This window comes from Petaurus breviceps, unplaced genomic scaffold (genome assembly GCF_028583685.1).
Source record: "Petaurus breviceps papuanus isolate PSGF00001 unplaced genomic scaffold, PetGlider_PUasm1.0 189, whole genome shotgun sequence".
Lineage (NCBI taxonomy): Eukaryota > Metazoa > Chordata > Mammalia > Diprotodontia > Petauridae > Petaurus > Petaurus breviceps.
The window spans coordinates 26,555,298-26,576,806 of NW_027185809.1; the positions used below are offsets into that span (position 1 = coordinate 26,555,298).

Consider the following 21,509-nt stretch of genomic DNA (forward strand, 5'->3'; position numbering starts at 1 on the left):
CTATAATTAATGTTTCACCTGCTGTTCTAATTTTTAAAAACTAATGCTAATCCATTTTTTCTACTTCCATTGTTGCTTCTTCTATAGTTAAAATGGTTCATTTAGTCATTTAAAATTTTGCAGTAAAATTAATAATAGAAAGTGCCTTATCCAAAGCCAGAAGATGAAATGACAAACGTTTTGCTACCATTTCCTCATTTTAGTTTTTCCTTTAACCCTACTTTCCTAGTTCCTGTTTATTGCCTGAATTATTTACATTTATGATTGGTTCATCCATCTTTACCTTTTAAAGGATTCTTCACTGTGAAATTGTAATTTTATTTCTCTGAATTTTAAGTTATATACAAGACTTTTCAATTATTTTCAACTTCTTCAATTTCAATTCCAAACACAATTCAATAGTGTCTAGTCCTCTCAGGTTTTTGACTTTAAAATTTTGGAGTATCACCAGAACCGGTAGAGACAGTTTCACTTAAGAAAACACTTACATCTATTCACTATTTTTATCTGTAGATGATTACAAAAGATTAACTTAAGTTTTTTCTAAATTTCTAGCTACCACAAGCCTGCTTGCAGCACTTTACAGTTTCATCTGTAGTATTGTGGCAGTAGCATTATTATATGGACTGTGTTATGGAGCTCTAAGGGTAAGCAATAAATTAAAGTTTATTTTAAGTTACTACTTAATAAAGATAATTACATTTTTTTTTGCATTTCTTGTCACTACAGTCATGTTATTTTACTGAATATAATGTTAGCATAGTCTTAATATGTTATATATTGATATAATTGGTTGTAGCATAGTCTTAATATGTTATATATTGATATAATTGGTTTAAGAGTGATTTTGGAGAATAGCTTTCTTAGAATTGCTTTCTTAAGTGGTGGTTAAAAGAGAAATATAGTTAGTATATGATTTAAAAAATCATACTTAGAAGTTAGAAATGCTGTTGGTTCGCTAATAATGTATTTGTATCCCCAGTTCCTACCTTACTGCCTCTAATCCTTGTTGATTGATGGATAGATAAGATTAGTCACTTTAAGTTTATTGAATGTCCATCAAACAATGCTTTTTAGTAGGTACTATAAAACAAGCCAACAGGGCAACTAATACATATGGAGGATGTCCACAACTTATGTAACAACTTAGGTACTTGGGATACAAATAACTTTTGAAAATAATGTGGTAGCTTTAGTAGCAGTCATGAGACAGCCTAGAATCAAGTATGGTAGATAAGAGAGACAAATGTGATAACCAAGATCAATTTAAAATTACAAAAATTCTAAAAGGAAAAGGTAGGTTAGAGATTTTGCTAATGAATTGTAGAACTTACTTGATCCCATGAAGTTTTCAGGAAGAAGGGAATCTTCCTGTCCATACTTGCCCAGAATAATAATTGTATTGTATAAATGAAATTGATTAGACAAATGCTTAGGAGTGGAAGGTCACCTAATAAAAAGGAACCCTAAGGGAAGTTTGCCTGAAATTAGGAATGTGTAGTCTGTTGTAGATTAAAACAAAATGAAAGATGTACTGTGTTTTTCTTGCTGAATTTAATTTCCTTTTACCCATATGTTAATTTTAAACCATTAAAATTGGAAATGTTAATTATAGAATTATTACTCTGCTCATTTTTTTCCCAACAGGATTCTTGGGATGGCCAACATATTCCTGTGCTTTTCTCTGTATTTTGTGGTTTGTTAGTGGCAATATCCTATCATCTCAGCAGACAAAGTAGTGATCCATCTGTACTTTTGTAAGTAAAACCAAAGACCATATTGAATTAAGAAAATTCACATAAGCATTTAAGCATTTTGGATGAGTTTTCTTTCCCTTAGCCCATCCCAAAGTGCTACTGCTGTGACTTTTTGTTTTAGATTTCTAAACATAATAACTTTGGATGATTATAGCCACATAAGATCAAAGGATTTGGCAGATTTGAAAGGTATTAAATTGTATGTTGTATGATGAAAAGACTAAATGTTATACTCAATTAGCTTATAACATCCTAGACTTGTTAGCTTGATATCATTAGTTAATGATTAAACTAGATTTCATCTTTTCATTTCCTTCTTGAAAGGAATTCTTTGTTGTTTGAACCACTACTTCTCATTGATTTGTCTGATGTAGTTTTCCTTTATATTGTAGCTCTTTGGTGCAATCAAAAATTTTTCCAAATACAGAAGAGAAAAATCCAGAGGATCCTCTCTCAGAAGTAAAAGACCCGCTGCCTGACAAACTTAGAAATTCTGTTGTAAGTTCCTTAAGGTGTAGTCCCTTTTAAAACCACTTAAAACTATAAATCATGGACACTGAAAAGTTTGTACCCTTACAAATTTTACACTGCTTAAAAAACTTTCAATATATTATTATGAAGACCCTAATTTTATTGTGTTTTTATTTTATTTAGTTCATTAAAAAAAATTAACATGTCTGAACTACCTCTTCCCAATCTTGATTTTCTAATTGTAGTGAAATAGATAATATGCAGAGAATAGATTTTAGAGTATTTGAAACTAAGTAATATCATTATTCATAGAATGATAAAATTTTGAACAATTATATTGAATTGAGGGTAGCATATAAAAAATTAAGGAGTTGTTTTCAAAATAGCAAGATACTGTTTTCAGATATTTATTCCTATAATTTACTTCCTTTTCCCTAAGGAAATTTACTCCTCAGATAGGGATGGGAAGAAATACATGTGGGCACAAATTGTCTTCATCCTCTTATTTGATGCTACAAGTAAGATTCCCCAGGCTTTAAAGACTGTTGTCATCACTCTTTACCAGCATTAGATTCAAAGCAAGTTTCTGACTCCTGTGACTGTTGGCATTTCTAATCTCCAAACTTTCATGGAACACAAAGATTTGTTATATCCAGGAGCCTGAGCAACTATAAGGAGGGGGGAGGGGAGAGAGGAGGGAGATGACATTGTAATTATTCTCACCACAGTCTCAGGCTGCCTTGGATTCTTCTTCAAACTCTAGGATTGGTACAGCTATAAAACCATATTGCCATTCTAGGGGTGGGTCATACAGAGATTCAAATTGAAAGAGGGTATTAAATATATAATATATACATTTTCCTCAGTAATAGGGTATTTAAAAAATATCTCTTCATGTTTGGTGCTTATTCCTAAAAATCATTAGGCATATTTAAGATATGAATTCATATAATTCATATATGTGTGTATATGTATACTTTTTTGTCTCTAGGTTGATATTTTATCTAACTTGTTACTTTGGATTGTTAATGTTTGTGGAAGGTAGTAGACTTAGATTAAAAAAGGTAGTAAGAATAAAGGAGTTTAGAGAGAGCTTGACAAGAAATCCCATAAAGCCAGATCATCCTGAGAGCATGTCAAGGTGAGGTAAAAGTAAAATCAAAAAAGGAAAAGATTGTCAGCATTTCTGTCATTAACTTTGTTCCTTTAGTGACAATGGCGTCACCACATTTGGCTTCCTACATCATAGTCTCTGTTGTGCTGCTTGAGAATGTAAAACTCACGCTGAGAAAACCAAAATGGGAAGAGCAGCTGAACTAAACTGAGGGACGCATGGTGGCATTCACTGCCAGAGATCACTTTCCAAGATATTTAAGGCAGAGAAGATAACAAATATTTGGGGAAAAACAGATTTTAATCTTGAGAAAGGTGAACAAGAAAATATCAGTAGTGATTCACTCATATGCCTAAGTTTTCATCCCTACAGGATTTTATGAAAATGAATTTAATATTATTCAAATTCATCTTTGATGTACTCCAGCCTCTGGATGGAAGAGGAGAAAAGAGGTCCTTACTATCTTGTGCCACTGTCTCCTGCCTGGTCTCCAACCTTTGTAGGGAGTTGCAAGAGGAGAGGAGGGTATCTTTTGGATAGTTGAATTGGATGTCCTATAGGCATCTCAAACTCAAAATAACCAGAACAGAGCTCATTAATCTTTCCCTTAAAACTCTTTGCTCTTATGAACTTTCTTTCATATTACTGTCCTCTTTGTCACCTACTTGACACATTGGATCCATCCTTGACAATTAGTCCATTGGCACATTAAGTCATTTCTACCTTCACAGCATTTCTTCTATCTTAATATCAAATGAAATAATATTCTAAAAGTGCTTAGCGCAGTGCTTGATATAGAGTATTACTAGATGCCCATTCCTCTCTCCTCTCCCTTCCCCCCACCCCATTCGCATGGCCCTCTCTTTAACCATACAGTTACCCTCCCAGTTCACATCCTTCTCCCTTCTTACCTGGTCTAGTGCAGTTGTCTTCTAATTGCTCTTAGTGCTTCACATCTTTTGCAGCTTCACTGTATCCTCCATTTGGTTACCAAAATGATTTTCCTAAAGCATTGGTAACTATAGCGAGTGAAATTTAACAAAAGGGTGAACTGCGGCATACTTGTCCAAGCAAGATACCATTTTATTAACAGGGGCGCTATTTGCCAATAAAATACTTGTCAGTGAGTTGGCTTCATTTTTGCCAAAGATCCAGAAATGAAGATGGAACTCATTTTCATAAGCATAGGACAAAGAACAGAACAAGAATCCTGTCATTGTTTATAGGATTGACAGCATCATGGGAGTGAGGGATCATGATTAGTTACATTAAGGAAAGCAGGCATACATACACATGTGGGATCAGGGCAGTCTCTCTCTGTCTTGAAGGAATGCCTTTTGAATTTATGGGACCTAGGAGTAGCAGACTCACAGGCACCTGGGAATGAGATAAGACCACCTTTAATTGACCAAGGAAGAGGCTGAGATGGGACAAGGTCAGTTTGTCCACGCTCATTGGTAACTTTGGAGAGAGCAGTTTGATTTAGAAATGAAGCCAGTGTAAGCATTAGTGTTGACAACACAAAAAGAACAGGGTAGGGATGAGAATTGTTTACTTAGCACTGAATGGTGTATGTAGTGCATAAAATCAGATTTCAGATCTCCCTTTATCCCATACCTTCTAAGTACCTTCCAATGTGGAAAGTATAGGTAGAGTAAAATCCCTAATGTTTTCAGAAGGCTAGTAAAGGAAATATCAGTACTTTTTAAAAAACTATGGCATTCACACAATTCCCATAGTTTTGCTGAAGCTACAAAGCTCTATTTTTACTGCATTGCTAAAGGCCTGAAGTAGTTCCTGCATTCAGGGCTCCACTGGTGTAACCCTAATAAATATCTATAAAATTCTAAAAATATTCTTTAATATGTCTAGTGACCCATACATACATTATCCATACATGAGAATTTGTATGAGGGGAGAAAGGGCAGTCTTCTTTGATTGGTGGGTGAAATTAGCTGCCTCAAATGGAGTGTTCTAATAGATGCTTGCTGAATTAAATTTCCATCCAAGAGATGGATTGTTGAAACAGTGTCAGGGATTATAATTTAAACATTTATTTTTAGGTGACGATGTAGTAAGAATATGAATCTTTTTCATAATTACTAATTTCAGGTAGCAGTAAATACAAGTAATATTATTGAATTTATGGCAAGAAAATAAATATACCAAAACTTCCCCACCACACACATCTGACTTCTGGGGATATTTTGTCACCATAATTAGCTCCATGTCTCTGTCATATTTCTTTGGTTAGCATTGGCATAATAATACTTTGTATGTAGATTTCCTGAACCTTCTTATAGTATGCATTCTTATATGTTATTTCTTTTTTATCTTTGTACTTTTTATATTTTTAGTTGTTGAATTCCATAGCTTAATCACTTTCTTTTTTGCCCTTAACCTTTCTCCTTGAAATTTGCAGTGTTTTTGCACAATTAGAATAGTAACTTTCCGTAGAGCACATACAAGTTCAGCCTATAAAGTAGAAAGAAATTGTTCAGTCCCTGTTTGTGGACTAGCTTCATTATTTTTCCTTTGCTCTATAATGACATTTGAAAAGTAAATGCCAGGCTTATGCAATGCACTCTTTTTTTTCCCCCTATGGAGAAAGAGAGTACCTGATCTAGTGGAAAGAATCCCTATTTCACAGAGTTTTCACTTATTTGTTAGGTCTGTTAGTAAGCATGAAAAATTCAATGTCATTAACTTCTTCATTTTTTTCATTTATGTTTTAAAAACTAAAACTAAAAAGATTGAGGGACAAGATTTATTTGCTATAATTACTGTGAATGAGGACGAAATTAGAATAGTGGAAAGTAGCCATGGAAAAAACCCTTTGTTTCATGATTTTGATTGGAGATTATGTAGGAAAGCAAGCATTTTTTAAAAATCAGATGAATTCATTTTAACATTTCTATTTTATTCTCTAGAGTGAACGGTTACAATCTGACCTCATAGTTTGCATAGTGATTGGTGTGCTGTATTTTGCAATTCATGTAAGCACAGTGTTCACAGTTTTGCAGGTAAAGTATTCATCTTTCTCTTGAAAAGAAACCTTATTAATTTCTTATTGGTAATTCATTTCTGATTTGATTTGTAATATTCCCTTGTTATGGTGCAGTAGTTACTTAGAGGATGTTTTGTATGTATCCAATTTTTAGTCTGAAGGTGTAGACTGACATTTGAATTGATTTGATTTCATCTGAATATAACCATATATGTGTATATATGTGTGTATATATATGCATATACATTATCACAAACCTATTTCTAACCATATGTCTGTATGAATTAGTAACACGCTCTGCAGTTCAGCAGATAAAAGAAAAACTCTTTTTCATCCCTAATCTAATCCAATCTAATAAGCAGTTACTTAGCATCTACTACGTATAAAGCCCAAGGGATACAAAGATAAAACAGAGCTTCAATGAACTTTTCTTTAATTGAGGAGGCACAGATAAATAAGTAAGAAATACACGATTACTGGAGGAGGAAGGGAGCACTGAACTAAGGGCTTTTAGGTATTACTTCCTGAAGTATATGGTACAAGATGTGCCTTGAAGGAAAACAGGGATCTTCTTAGGTAGAAATGGGGAAACAGTATATTCCAGGCATGGGAGGCAAATAGCCTGTGCAAAGACACAGGTATAGGAGATAGAATGCTGAGTTGAGAGAATAGCCAATAGGCATGTTTAATTGGAATTTGGAGTATGTAAAAAGGAACTATGTGAAAGAAATCTGATAATCTGGAACCATATTGTGAAGGTTTTTAAATGCCAAAGGAGTTTGTGTCTTATCTTGGTAGTAGCAGGAGGAGCAGGAGAGTAATGTGGTCTGATCTGTACTCTAGGAATGTTGTTTTGGCAGCTGTGTGGAGGCTGGATTAGAAATATAAGAGACTAGGTACAGGGAGACCAGTTAGCCTATTTGAGTTATTCCATGTGATTTATAATGAGAATCTGAAATAGTGTTACCCTTTGTGAATGTTTAAAGGTTATAATAGATGCAAAAAACGTTGTGGAATCTGAATCGGCAAGGTTTGACAACTGAGTGATTTGAGAAATGAAAGGAAGAGAAGGCTGAGGAATTGTCCCTAGGTTAAAAGGATAGTAGTGCTTTCAATAAAAATACAGAACTTTGTGGAGGGATTTTAATTTAGTAAGGAAGATTAATTCCATTTTGGGTGTTTCGGATTTCAGATGCCACGAGGATATTTAGTTTGAGATATGCCATGAATAAATAGTGTTCAAGAGCAACACTAAGGCTAGGTATCTAACTCTGGGATACATCACATAGAGGTGAAAATTGCATCCATGTATCTGATAATCCATGGGAAAGCTGTATAGAGATATGAACAGAAGCCCAGGACAGAACCTTGGGGGATATCAGGATTTGGATGTGGGATATGGGTGAGAATCCAGTAAGAGAGACCTAGAAGGAGCCAATCGGATGTGTAGGAGGAAAACCAGAAGAGAGGACAGTTACAATAAAATAGGGAAGAAGAGTACCAAGAAGGGAGACTTGTTGCCAGCATAAATTGCTTAAGAGAAGCTCACATTAGGTTTATCACGTAAGAGACTATTTATGATCTTAGCCATTTCGGTGGAGTGGTGAGCTTTGGATCCAGATTACAAGAGTTTGAGAAGTGGATGAGGACGAGGAAATGGGAGCACTGTTCCTAGGAGTTTGTCAGGGAAAGGAAAAAGAGATAACAGAGCAATGGCAGGGAGGGGGAGTGAAGTGAGACTTTTTTTAAGAATGACAAAGCTTGGTCATGTTTGTGAGTGGCAGAAAAGAAAGTATTGCATGTTGAGAAATTGAAAATTATATAGAGAGGAAATCGACAAAAGCACAAGCTTCTGGAAGAGACAGAAATGGATGGGATCAAACACACGAGTAGAAAAGAGGGCTGTGGCAAGTAGAAGAGCTATATCTTCATTAGTGAGTGGCAGAGGAGGAGAGAATGTAAGATGATGATAGGAAAAGTGTAAAAATACGGGATAAGAGATGAAATGTCTGTCCTCTGAGATTCTTTGCTGAGAGAGAAATAGAGAAGGAAGGAAGCTGGAGAGAAGAGAACGATTGGAACAGCTTCTGTAGGGGAGTGTTTAGTTACTTTAGTTAGGAATAAAAGGATTACAGTGCTTTGAGAAACAATACAAATTTTTAGTGGACCCTGTCAGTGGGATGGTGTTAACTTCCTCCAGCAGCTTGCAGCAGGACATGTCCATTTTGTCTGGTTAGTTAAAAGTATCATCTCTCTGTTGCTAACTGACAACAACCTTTAGGGCCAAAGTAAGTAATTTCATGAATGACTCAAAGTCACAAAGGATACTGATAGAACAGCAACAATTACTCTCAGTTTTTTCTCCTAGCCATGTCAGCAATACTTTGAGACACTTTTTTTTAACCCAAAGGAAGCCATATGGATTGTAAACATTCATGGTATATTGATTATATTTTACTTCCATAAGTGATTTAAACTAAAAAAAAATACAAATAGTAACTACAGACAAATGTTTTCTGATTCTGGAGGCTAGAGTTGACCTAATAACAGTCTATTACTAGCCGGTATTTGTATCTTCATTATTATTTGGGAAATTAAATTCAAAGAAATGACAAGCTAATTGTGAGTTTAGTCTTTGTCTCAAAACTGTTTATTTCATTTTATTCAATTTTGCTTTTTCTTTAGCCTGCTCTGAAGTACGTCCTCTATACCTTGGTGGGCTCAGTAGGCTTTTTAACACATTACATGCTGCCTCAGGTTCGGAAGCAGCTACCTTGGCACTGTTTCTCTCACCCACTGCTGAAAACCAAGGAATATTACCAATTTGAAGTTCGAAGTAAGTAACATTATTAACACATTCATTTTTAATTGAAAAAAAAAATGTCATTCAGCTTTACAGTTAGATGTGAAAATTGTTTTACCACCTTCCTGATTTCCTTGATGTAATTCTATAGTCAGCAAACTTTTCTAGAGAGCAATTCAGAGCAGTCAGTGTTTGAAAAGTAATTATCTTTTCAGGAATCATACATTGCAAATTCTATTCAGTTGTGGCCCTTATATTTTCAAAGATTTGACCATCACTCCAGATTTCATCCCTTTTTATGTTGGCTAGCTTTGCCGAGAGAATCAGTTCTCTTCCATGAGTAACATTGTCCAGCCATTTCATAATCTTTACCAAGGTATCTAATATGGTACACATCCATCACCATTACCAGAAAAATAACTCAGAAGCAAATATCCTTCAGAAAAATAGATCACTATCATCACATGCAATAGTAGTATGTATATCTACTATATGTTTTATGTTCAAAAAGTAAGCAGTTTTTGCTGAGAGAACTTTTACCTAAAATATTAATAGCATATATTTACATATTTGTTTAATTTTCAAAATGTTTGTCATGCATTATCACTTTTTGTTCCTAAACCCCCTGAAACAAGAAGAAGTATTATTTTTTTATTCTATAGAAAAGGAAAATAAGACTTTGAGAAGTAAAATGATAGCCTACAGCTTATAATCGTCGAAACTGGGATTCAGATTCAAATCCAATGCTCTTTGCAGTATACAAACTAAATTAAGACTATTGTTAAATACACATAATTCATCGGCATTTCTATATATTATTAACAAAGCATAGCAGCAAGAGATAGAGAAATTCCATTTAAAGTAATTGTAGACAGTATAAAATATTTGGGAGTCAACTTGCCGAGACAAGCTCAGGAACTGTATGAATACTGATAAAAAACATTTTTCACACAAACGAAGTCAGATCTAAATAACTGGAAAAATATAAGTTGCTCATGGGTAGGCTGAGCTAATATAATAAGAATGACAATTTACTTATTCAGTACCATATCAATCAAACTACTAAAAATTATTTTCTAGAGCTAGAAAAAAAAACCCAAACAATTCATCTGGAAAAACAAAAGGTCCAGAATATCAAGGAGATTAATGAAAATAAATGCAAGGGAAGGTGGCCTAGCCATATCAGATCTAGAACTGTATTATAAAACAGTAATCATCAAAACTAATTGATACTGGCTAAGAAATAGAGTGGTAGATCAGTGGAATAGGTTAGGTACACAAGACACAGTAGTCAGTGACTACAGTAATCTACTGTTTGATAAACCCAAAGACTCTAGCTTCTGGGATGAGAAATCACTATTTGACAAAAACTGCTGGGAAAACTGGAAAATAGTATGGCAGAAACTGGGCAAAGACCAACATCATACACCATATATCAAGATCAGGTCAAAATGGGCATACTATTTAGACATAAAGGTAATACTATAAGCAGATTAGGAGAGCAAGGAATAGTTTACCTGTCAGATCTATGGAGAAGGGAATGTATGACTGAGATAGAGAACATTAAGAAATGCAAAATGGATCATTTTGATTACCTTAGAGTAAAAAGGTTTTGCATAAACAAACCAATGTAACCAAGATCAAAAGAGAGGCAGAGAGCTAGGAAACAATTTTCACAGGTAGTATCTTTGATAAAAGCCTCATTTTTATGGAGAACTGAGTCAAATTTATAAGAATACAAATCATTCCCCAATTGTTAAATGTTCAAAGGATGTGAATAGGTAGTTTTTGAATGAAGAAATTAAAGCTATCTATAGTCATGTGAAAAAATTCCCTCAGTCACTATTGATTAGAGAAATGCAAATAAAAACAACTCTGAGGTACTGCATCACACCTCTCAGATTGGCTAACATAACAGGAAAATGATAAATGTTGAAGATGTGGGAAAATTGGAACACTAATGCATGGTTGGTGGAATTATGAACTGATCCAACCATTCTGGAGAGCAATTTGGAACTGCCTAAAGTGCTATAAAACTGTGCATGCCCTTTGTTCTAGCAATACCACTACTAGTGATATTGTATCCCAATGTATCCCAAAGAGATGATAAAAACGGAAAAAGGATGCACATGTACAAAAATATTTATAGTAGCTTCTTATGTGGTGATAAAAAACTGGAAATTGAAGGGATGTCCATCAACTAGGGAATGACTGAACAAGTTGTGGTATATGAATGTAATGGAATACTATTGTTCCATAAGAAATGACTAGGCAGATTTCAGAAAAATGTGGAAAGACTTACATGGACTGATATGAGTGAAATGAGCAGAACCAGGAGAACATTGTATGCAATAACAGCAACATTGTACAATGACCAACTTTGATAGACTTAGCTCTTCTCAGCAATGCCGTGATCTAAGACAATTCCAAAAGACTCATGATGGAAAAATATCCAGAGAAATAACTGTGGAGTCTGAATGCAGATGGAAGCATACTATTTTTCTTTTTTCCCTTTCTCATGGTTTTCCCCTTTTGTTCTGATTCATCTTTTACAACATGATTAATGTGTAAATATGTTTTTTAAAAAGACTATTTTTAACCATGTAACTTTTTGACTTTCTTAAGATTTTTTTTTTTTTGGACATTTGTTGTCTTCTGAAAACTTCTTACTTAGCATACTATTTGAAATCATATGCTTTTTTAATTTATCTGTAATTAGACATCATAGTAGCAACATTAATTATATTGACAGCGCCTTACAGTGCTTAATTTTTAGTGGTCATATTTCTGGCTGTGATATTGTATCACACTAAATGTATTTATTTTGTTAACTTGTTAAAAATAACTGTATAGTAAAAATTGGTGGGGTTTTTTAGAAAAATGCTATTGAATCAAACAACAGAATGAAAATATTTTGCACGCTCAGGAGCTTATTAAAACATGGTGATAGGGGCAGCTAGGAAGTAAATGTGGGTCATTTACTTTTTAGTAAAACTCTCTGTGAGAGTGTAATGCCAATGTGATTCCCATAGCAGCTGCTATGAAAATGCATGTGTATTTCCAGGATAGATTCTCAAAATTTAAAAACTCTCTCTTCCTCAAAGGCAAAATCAAAATATTTATTTGGCACATCATTAGAATAGCAGGAGGTACAATTTAACAGGGTACTCATCACTAATCCAGAGAGCCCAGACATCTTAAACCTTCTTCTGTTATGCCTCCCCACAAACAAGTTCCCCTAGACAAAATTCCTCCCTCTGCCCACTCAAATTGCTTCTCTCTCTCTCTCTCTCTTGGCCTCTCTCTCGGCCTCTCTCTGCCTCTCCCCCTTGGGGAAGCTCCTCCCACACTGGGCTTCATGTCACCCGGGCTCCATGTGATCATAGGCTCCTTATGATCACAGATTCCATGTGTTAGGCCTATTAATGGATGGGGAAGATCTTCCTATTTCATTAACATTACAGAAAGTTGAAGTGATTTCTTTATGAATTTTAATCATAGCAACAAGAAATTCATGACTTTTTAGATCTTTAGTGGGTTTAATCAATTAAATTCACAAAAATCTTATAACTATAATCTGATTTGTAATTGACTTGAATTAATTGCTTCTGTTAGATCTGTGATTTAATCTGAGCTAGTAATACCTCCATAAAGCAGATCAAAGCCTCTCTATGCCTTCATCTATGGCCAAAACTAGTTCTTCACCCGGTGATCAAACATATTGATCTTATAGACCTTAAAATTATTTGTTCATTTGTTGTTCTGCTGGTAAAATTTTGCCTCTTCAAAATAGGTGTGTGATGTATGCATTGGTGTACCTTTCCTAGCTTAAATAGGCTGGTGCTAAATAGATATATCTGTCTGTCTCTGGGCATGTTCCCTCAATTTTTTCCAAGTAAAACCTGCAAAGGTTAGCTTGTGCTAGCATAGACCCTAGGTTTACTTTCTGCCTTAGGAAAAGTTATCAAAATAAAACTTTAATAAAAAAAAGTAGACTATAACCTTTAATCTTATAAGTGCCAGTTGTTGATTTCATGGATCACTTAAAAGTTGATAATGGATTGGGTATGAATTACTGAATTTCATACATGTTTTGCATTAACCTTGTATTGCTGTTTGAATAGTATATACTTTCCCTTTCTTATCCAGTGACCAAGTTACCTATAATTGCAAGATGACACATAGTCTTTCTTATTTTTGTTACCCTGTTAGATGCAGCCCATATTATGTGGTTTGAGAAACTTCATGTGTGGCTTATTTTTGTGGAGAAGAATGTTATCTACCCATTGATCGTTCTTAATGAACTCAGTAGCAGTGCAAAGGCTATTGCTAGTCCTAAGAAACTGGATACGGAGTAAGTATAAAAGTCTTTTAATACTAGGCTGCCCTATCAATATCTGTTGTAGGCAAAATTGTGAGGTAACCAATAAACAAATACTTACTGATTTCCTGTTATGTGCTAGATACCATCATAGCTGAGAAGTTTTGAAATATGGCTGTTTTCCTTCCTTTTTTTTCATTCTGCTTTTCACTTCCTGATCCAGATAGCCTTACTATTCTCCCTATTATCACTATAATCTATTTTTAAAATTGATGTTCTAAATATCCAAACCACCATTGTTGGTTACTGTTCTTTTTTTTTTCTTTACATAGGGGCAATTGGGGTTAAGTGACTTGCCCAAGGTCACACAGCTAGTAAGTGTTAAGTGTCTGAGGCCGGATTTGAACTTGGGTCCTCCTGCCTCCAGGGCCGGTGCTCTACTCACTGTGCCACCTAGCCCTCCCTGTTGCTTACTATTCTTAAAACATTTTTTCCCTTTAAAAAAAATTTTTAGGAAAGAACCTACCCTTCCACCCCCCTTATCTTTTTTCCACTCATACTGCCACTAATCCAGTTCAGGCCCTTAGCACCTCTAGCCTGGACTGTTTGCCTCCTAACTGATTTCTTTGTCCTTTATCTCTTACTTCTCTAAGCCATTGCAGCTGACAAAATGATCTTTCTAAGGTAGAAGTCTACCCATGTCATTCTGCTGCTCAAAACCTATTGCCTCTGTATTAACCTCCAAATTTAAACTTAGCATTGGAATTCTAGCTCCACAGTCTGGTTTCCTTGTCCTTTCTTACTGTGATTTTACAGTGCTGCAATGCTACTCTACATCTATTCTACTGAACCCTAACTTTTCCCTTGAACTTAGTATTCCCTCTTCCATCTCTATGGATCCATGAAGGCCATTTTCTGCATCTGAAATTCACTTTCTTAAACTCTGCCTTTCAGAACTCTCTTCCTTCAGGTTCTGTCCATGCTGCCCCTTGTTCTCTGATTCCCCAAGCTGAAAATAATTGTCTTCTCCACAGATTTTCTTGAAGTACCTTTGCCCTCATCAAACTATTTTATATTGTACTTAGGTATTACAATATGTTTTCCTTCCCCACTCTCAAGTAGAATACAACTTCCTTGGAAACAGAAATAGTGCCTTTTTTGTTTCTGTTCCTAAAATAGGGCCTAACAGTACCTAGCACATAGTAGACACTTAATGGAAGTTTGTTGATTGAATGAATGAAAAACTATGCATGTTGCTTAAAATTTTTTAGTAGTTAAACTCCTTTAGGATTTGACTTAATTGGACTAGGAAGTTTCATAACACGTAAAACCCAAGATTATTTGAGTTAACCAATAGAAAACATTTGTATTTCATCTGGAAATTAAAAGCCAAGTAAATTGAGTCTTTTAAGAGTGGTAATTAGTTTGTGTCTGTCAGCTTGGTCACGTAGTCAGCAGCTGATGAGTTTTGCTTCTATCCCGTTCTAGGTTAGGCGCTCTAATGATCACCATTGCTGGACTGAAGTTGCTACGTTCTTCTTTCAGCAGCCCGACTTGTCAGTACGTCACCGTCATCTTCACTGTGCTCTTTTTCAAATTTGACTATGAGGCTTTGTCAGAGACAATGTTATTAGACCTCTTCTTCATGTCCATATTCTTCAACAAGGTAACTCAACATTGAGAGTTTTGTCCTCAGTTTTAGAGACCAGCCTGAACAATAACAATAGAACACTCTGAGATCATTATGCCAAAATTTGGCTTGACCCTACTTCCCAGCAACTAATTTGTTTTCTCAGTATTAAAGGTGGAAGAAAAATGTAAGGTACAGTCCCAGCTAAGTAGATAAATAAATGCAGCAGAATTTTAGAGAAGAAATAGTCTGGTCTGGAGTAATCCAAAAAAGCTTCCTGAAAGAGGCAGAACTTGAGCTAGGCCCTGAAGAGTAAGTGGTATTCATACACAGACAGAAAAGATGGTTGGATAGCCCAAGTTAATTTTCAGGGAGGGAAGGAAAATCAGGAACAATAAGCAGAAGCATGTAGGCAGAAATGAGTGTAGTGTATATGGGGGGAAGGGATGGAGTCAGTCTTGTTGGGACACATCATTATGGTTTGTAGAAGAGTTGTAATCATGGTTGGATAAGTAGGGAGTTCTTGATTACAAAGGGCTTTGAAAACCTGACAGAAGTGGAAGCCTTAGATTCTTAAGAAGGTAAGTGAGAAGATGAAAGTTATGTTTTAGGAAGATCAGTCATAGTATGTAGAATGAATTTTAACAGTAGGAAGATCCTGGGGCAGCTAGGTGGTACAGTGAATAGAGCACCAGCCCTAGAGTCTATAGAACCTGAGTTCAAATGTGGCCTCAGACACTTAACACTTACTGGCCATGTGACCTTGGGCAAGTCACTTAACCCCAATTGCACACCCTTCCCCCCTCCAAAAAGCAAAAAAAAAACCCCCAAAAACCCATGAGAGCTAAGTGCTGTTATTATCTCCATTTTACAATTGAGGAAGTTAAGGCAGACTTGCCCAGGATCACATAGCTAGGAAATTTCTGAGGCTGAATTTGTACTCCAGTCTTTCTGACTGCAGGACAGGTGCTTTCATCCACAGTACCACCCGCAGCCTTAGAAGCTATGAGTATGAATTGTAGACTATATAAATTGGTAGTCAGAAAGCTAATGAAAATATTTTTTATTAATATACTTTTTATTATTCTGAGAAAAATACCCTCTTAAGTTAGTTATTTTAAAAGAATAACCTGATTCCTAAAGCATTTGTGCACTTTGCTTCTTCCACAAGGTTCTGCCCCTTTCCCTTGGCACCTAACTGCAGTGCCACTGAAAGGAATTTTTAAAGTGAGTCAAAGGTTAAACCCATACCCATGAAATAGGTCATGGATAATGATCCTTATTTTTAAAATATATTGAAGTCTTAGGAAACGTAAAATTTCTAACTGCTGACTCAAATATCAAAGACCTACCATTTTCCTGTTAAGAAAACATACTATAGTTTCTTAAATTACCAATAATTTTGATGATAAAATTTTCTTACTAATTTTTCTTTTCTGTTCTTTTCTTGCAGCTTTGGGAACTTCTATATAAGTTGCGGTTTGTGTATACTTATATTGCACCATGGCAGATTACATGGGGCTCTGCTTTTCATGCTTTTGCCCAGCCTTTTGCTGTCCCTCGTATCCTTCTGTTTAAAAGTTTTCAAAAATACATTTACTTTTTTTTTTGTAGGAAAGGCATTTTGTATATTATTCATTATGGACTAAAGTAACCAACTATTTATCAAGCATTGATTAAGTACCTGGGCTAGGAACTGGACTAGGTGTTGGGAATACAAAGACAGAAATGAAATAGTCCTTATTTTCAGAGGTGTTTACATTCTGTTGGGGGGGGGCAGGGAGACATCTGGTACTCATATCAATATATACAGAGTAAACAAATGTATATAGGATAAATACAAAATTAATTTGTGGTAGTTAATTACAGGGCTTGGAAGACATTAGCCAGTTGGAGAGTTCAAGGTATAGATGGTGTTTTAATTAAATATTGAAAGAAGTGAGGAAAGCCTTGAAGTGGAGATGAAGATGGAGCCCATTCCATGGAAAAGCAAAAATCCCTATAGAAAGAAGTAGTGGAGGATTATGTGTAAGGAGCAAAGAGAAGGGCCCTGGAGAGTAAACTTGCCTCAGACTTAACTAAAAAAAATTTGATACAATTCGCTTGATAACCCCTTTCTCTCTTCATCCTTTAACCACTTTCTCCACTGTTTCACATTAAGAGATAGCCCTTCTCCTTGCCAAAGCTAACCTCTCTGTATTTACAAAGGATCCCTTTCCATCATTTCCAGCCTATTGCCTTCTCTGTGATCCCCACTCTTACCATCTTCAATGTCTTCTTGTCTAGCGGCTGCCTTTCTACTGCCTATAAACATGCCCATGTCTCCTCCATCTTCAGAAAACTCTCGCTTGATTCATCTTTGTTAGCTGCTCTTCTTCACTTTCTTCAGTCTGGCTTCTGACTTCAATATTCAACTGAAAGTACTCTCTTCAGAGTTGTCAGTAATCTCATTATTTTGTTTGTCCTTCATTTTCTTTTTTTTTTCTTTTTGGGGGGCAGTTGGGGTTAAGTGACTTGCCCGAGGTCACACAGCTATTAAGTGTCTGCAGCAACATTTGAACTCAGGTCCTTGACTCCAGGGCCAGTGCTCTATTAACTGCGCCACCTAGCTGCCTTTGTCCTTCATTTTCAAAGAGGACCATGGCATCAGGGAAATGACGACATGACTTGCAGTTGACTTTGATTTGAGTGAGGGAGTGCAAGGTCACCAGCCTCACTTTCTCCTCCAGAGCCAGCCAGGTCCAGTGACCAGATATTCATCAGGATGACTGGAGATGACTTGAAATGCAATGGGAGACCCTGACCCTTTTAGGCTAAGACCTTTTTCAGGTACTCACTTAAAGTGAGGCAACACCCATTCAGTGAATAGGCCTCTTTAAGAAGTGAGTGAAGTGGGAGTGGCTCAGTGGTGCACTGAAGAGAGCACGAGCCCTGGAATCAGGAGGACCTGAGTTCAAATGTTGCTTCAGACACTTAATAGCTGTGTGACCTTGGGCAAGTCACTTAACCCCAATTGCCCTGCCTTCCCCCCACCCCCCTGCAAAAAAAGCAAAGAAAAAAAAAGAGGTGAGTGAAGGGATGGCCCCTTTAATTAGAAAAAAGTAAAAAAGTCAGGCTGGAAGGGGAAGACCCTGTGGCTCACTGTTCAAAAGAGCAACAGTTACCATTGACATTCACTGCGAGCCAGGAGGGCTCAAAATACAACCATTAAGTGGAGCTTAGGCAGGGACCTATTGTGAACTGGGTGTAAGGTTTTGTGAAGGAAGGAAGGAAAGAAAAGGAATCTAGCTTCTGGCCACCAAATTTTACCTCCCTTTGGAGAGGACGAGCTGAATTACCCAACTAGTCGCGTCTCCATTCAGGCAGCTTGGTGTAAGGGGTCATCCCTTACTTCTTAAAGAGGCCTATTCACAGAATAGGCATTCCCTCACTCTTTAAGTGAGTACCTGAAAAGGCTAATTCCTAAGGGGCAGTTCTAACTTTATCACCCTCCTATTCAATCAACCCCATTAACTACCTGTTGCCTCCAGGATCAAATATAATATCTTCTATTTTGCTTTTAAATACTTCCATAACCTTACCTTTTCTTACCCTTCCAGTCTTACAACCATCCCAGTCTCCAGCCCCAGCATCTACCTCCCACCTCCATGTAACCTACCATCCAGTGACACTGGCCTCCTTGCTATTCCTGGCACATGACATTATATCTTTCGACTCTGGGCATTTTCCCCATATGTCTTCCATGCCTGAAACTCTGTCCTTCCTCATCTGTATTACCTAGCTTTATTGACTTCCTTCAAGTCTTGGTTAAGTCTTTTCTTCTCCAAGAAACTTGTCCCAATCCCCATTAGGGTTAGTCTCTTTCTTGTACAGATTATCTCCAGTTTATCCTGTGTATATATATTGTTTTTACCTAGTTGTTTGCTTTGGGTTCCTCTTTTAGATGGTGAGCTCCTTGAGAGGATGGACTGTCTTTTGCCTTCCTTTTGTATCCTTAGTATAGTGCCTGACATGAAATAGGTACTTAAAATTGCTTGTTGACTGGAAAAGATAGGTTGGAGCCAGGTAGTAAAGAATTTTACAAGCCAAACTGAGGAATTTATTTTTTAATCCTAGAGGCAACTGGGAACCACTGAAGTTTATTGAATAGGGGAGGGACATGATTAGACTTACACTTCAGGAAAGCCACTTTGGCAGTTGTGGGGAGAGACTTGCATCAGGAGATGATTATTTCAGATGAAAAGTAGAAGGCATAAACTGAAGTGATTAATATTTTAGGTTAATGTCAAGACTATAGATCTGGAAGGATTGATGGGAAATTCAGAAGAGGAGTGGTTTTAGGGACAAAGGTAACGAAACAGAATAATGCATTTTTTTCATAATTGTTAAGTTATTACCATCAGCATTCCAATATTTGCACAGTTGACATCAGTAGCAATTTTTTAACAGGGGTGCCTTAGGGCTCAAGAACACAGACTTGGCAGAATGTGAACAGACAACATTTGTTCCCAACTATGATTAGTGCCCTATAACCATCACAACTGAGAAGGGGAAAGGAATCATGGGCACAAGCATATGACAGACTAAGAAAAGACATTCATCTGAGGGAGCTAGGTCTATAGGACTTCTACAATGCTGGTGATTTGATTGTTAAAATCCCTGCTCCCTATCCGTTATCCCCACTCTCTCTTCCACCCCCATCACATTGATTAGTGATTCATTGACAAGGATTTGATGTTGCCCTGTAGATTTTCCCTGCCATTCTTATGCATGATCTTGGATCACAAGGAATTTTGCCATTACAGTTCCTGTAATATCTTTCTCAGTTGAGCATTGGTGTGAGTGGATGTTTCACATTGGCACTTTTGCTTCTGTGCATTAAAAAAAAAAAAACCGCTAATCCTTAGCCTAGAATACTTTCTGCCTTCCCATGTGTATGGGCCCTCTAATCATCTTTTATACTTCTCTTTGTTGAAATTCTGCCCATATTTCAAATCCTTGCTCAAATTCCAACTCTTCCATGTAGCATTCGTTGTTTCTCTAGTCAGAAATACCCTGCTATGAAGTTTTAGGTATTGTTGAATTTAAAAAAAAAAGCATTGTGCTATATTTAGAATTAGATCTATGAGAATCATATTTATATATTCACAAGCAGTCTATAGCAAGAGTTTCTCAGACCATTACAATCACAAGAATTCATAGACAGGTGAAAACAGCATATATGTATGTGCATACATGTCTGTGTACTTATAATTTTGTTTTAGAAAATTACTTTGGGTTAAACAATAGTGATTATTGCAGAATAGAAGATTTTATGTTGGCTTTAGGATCTTCCCAATTTTTATAGGATTAGATATAATTTATTGTCTCAAGATAACCCAGATTTATAATTTTAATTGTTTTAATTCCTGGAACAAGCAACTGCTGATTTCTGGATGAGTGAGCTCTCACCAACCCCACCCTCACTCTCTCATCCCTCTCTTGTTTCTGATGTACATACACACTTTACTTGGTAAAGGTTGAACCTTGCTTGATTTGCTTCCACAGTACTTTATACCTTTCTAATGTGCTTAAAACATTTTACTTTGTATTAAACGTTTTTCTTTACTTTTATTGTAAGTTTGAGAGTGTAGTACACTTCTGTGTCTTCCTTAATGCCTACCATATAGTAAGTGTTCAGTAATGTTTACGGAATTCCAAAATCTATTTTTCTGAATTTCCCCAGACTCTTTTTATAAATAAAAGTAAAAACTAGTAGTAATATAAAAATAGAAAAGCATATTTTGACATTTTATACATTTTAATTATGAATTTGGGGGATCTTTATTGGATAGAAAAAATCACCTTTTTCAACTTCAGAAAAATCTAATCCAGATTTATCCTTTACTTATTTGTTATCTACCTTTGTTGAATTTTCTTCCTGTATTTTCTCCTGTTTATTGAAATCCGTGGTTGGGAGCTACCATTATCAATATCTCATTTGGGAGTTTATTCCATCGTTAGTCTCTAGAAATTTCTTTAGTAGAAGTAGGATAGTACAAATTACTATTATGACTAAGGTGTATGAATTAAGTGTAGAAATATATTCTGTCATTCAAACAACCCTCAGCCTACCCCTTTATCCCTTTGTTTAAAGGATTCATTTACCCAGTCGCAAGAACCAAAACGCATTTGGAAGAAATCTATTTTCCCACAGTGCTACTGTCTGATTAGGATAAATGGTACCTTCTTTAACCAGTTTTCCCACAGATTCAGCCATGTTGTTTGTCCAGGCTACTATATCTGCTTTCTTCTCTACTCCACTAAACCCCTTTTTGGGAAGTGCAATATTCATCACTTCATATGTTCGACCAGTCAAATTCTGGGAGAGAGACTACAAGTAAGCAAAATTAAACTATTTAGAAAC

General features: G+C 35.9%; 1 protein-coding gene across 4 annotated transcripts in view; it reads left to right on the forward strand.

The window, feature by feature from the left end:
• The window catches only part of PCNX1 (pecanex 1), a 255,281-nt gene that overhangs the window by 173,487 nt on the left and 60,285 nt on the right, over nt 1–21,509 (forward strand). For all 4 annotated transcript variants that reach the window (XM_069092081.1, XM_069092078.1, XM_069092079.1 and 1 more), the window contains 9 exons: nt 556–647; nt 1,648–1,757; nt 2,150–2,255; nt 6,273–6,365; nt 9,035–9,185; nt 13,365–13,506; nt 14,962–15,139; nt 16,557–16,665; nt 21,353–21,482. In XM_069092081.1, the coding sequence (XP_068948182.1) occupies nt 556–647; nt 1,648–1,757; nt 2,150–2,255; nt 6,273–6,365; nt 9,035–9,185; nt 13,365–13,506; nt 14,962–15,139; nt 16,557–16,665; nt 21,353–21,482 (1,111 nt within the window). The remainder of the gene's footprint in view (nt 1–555; nt 648–1,647; nt 1,758–2,149; nt 2,256–6,272; nt 6,366–9,034; nt 9,186–13,364; nt 13,507–14,961; nt 15,140–16,556; nt 16,666–21,352; nt 21,483–21,509) is intronic.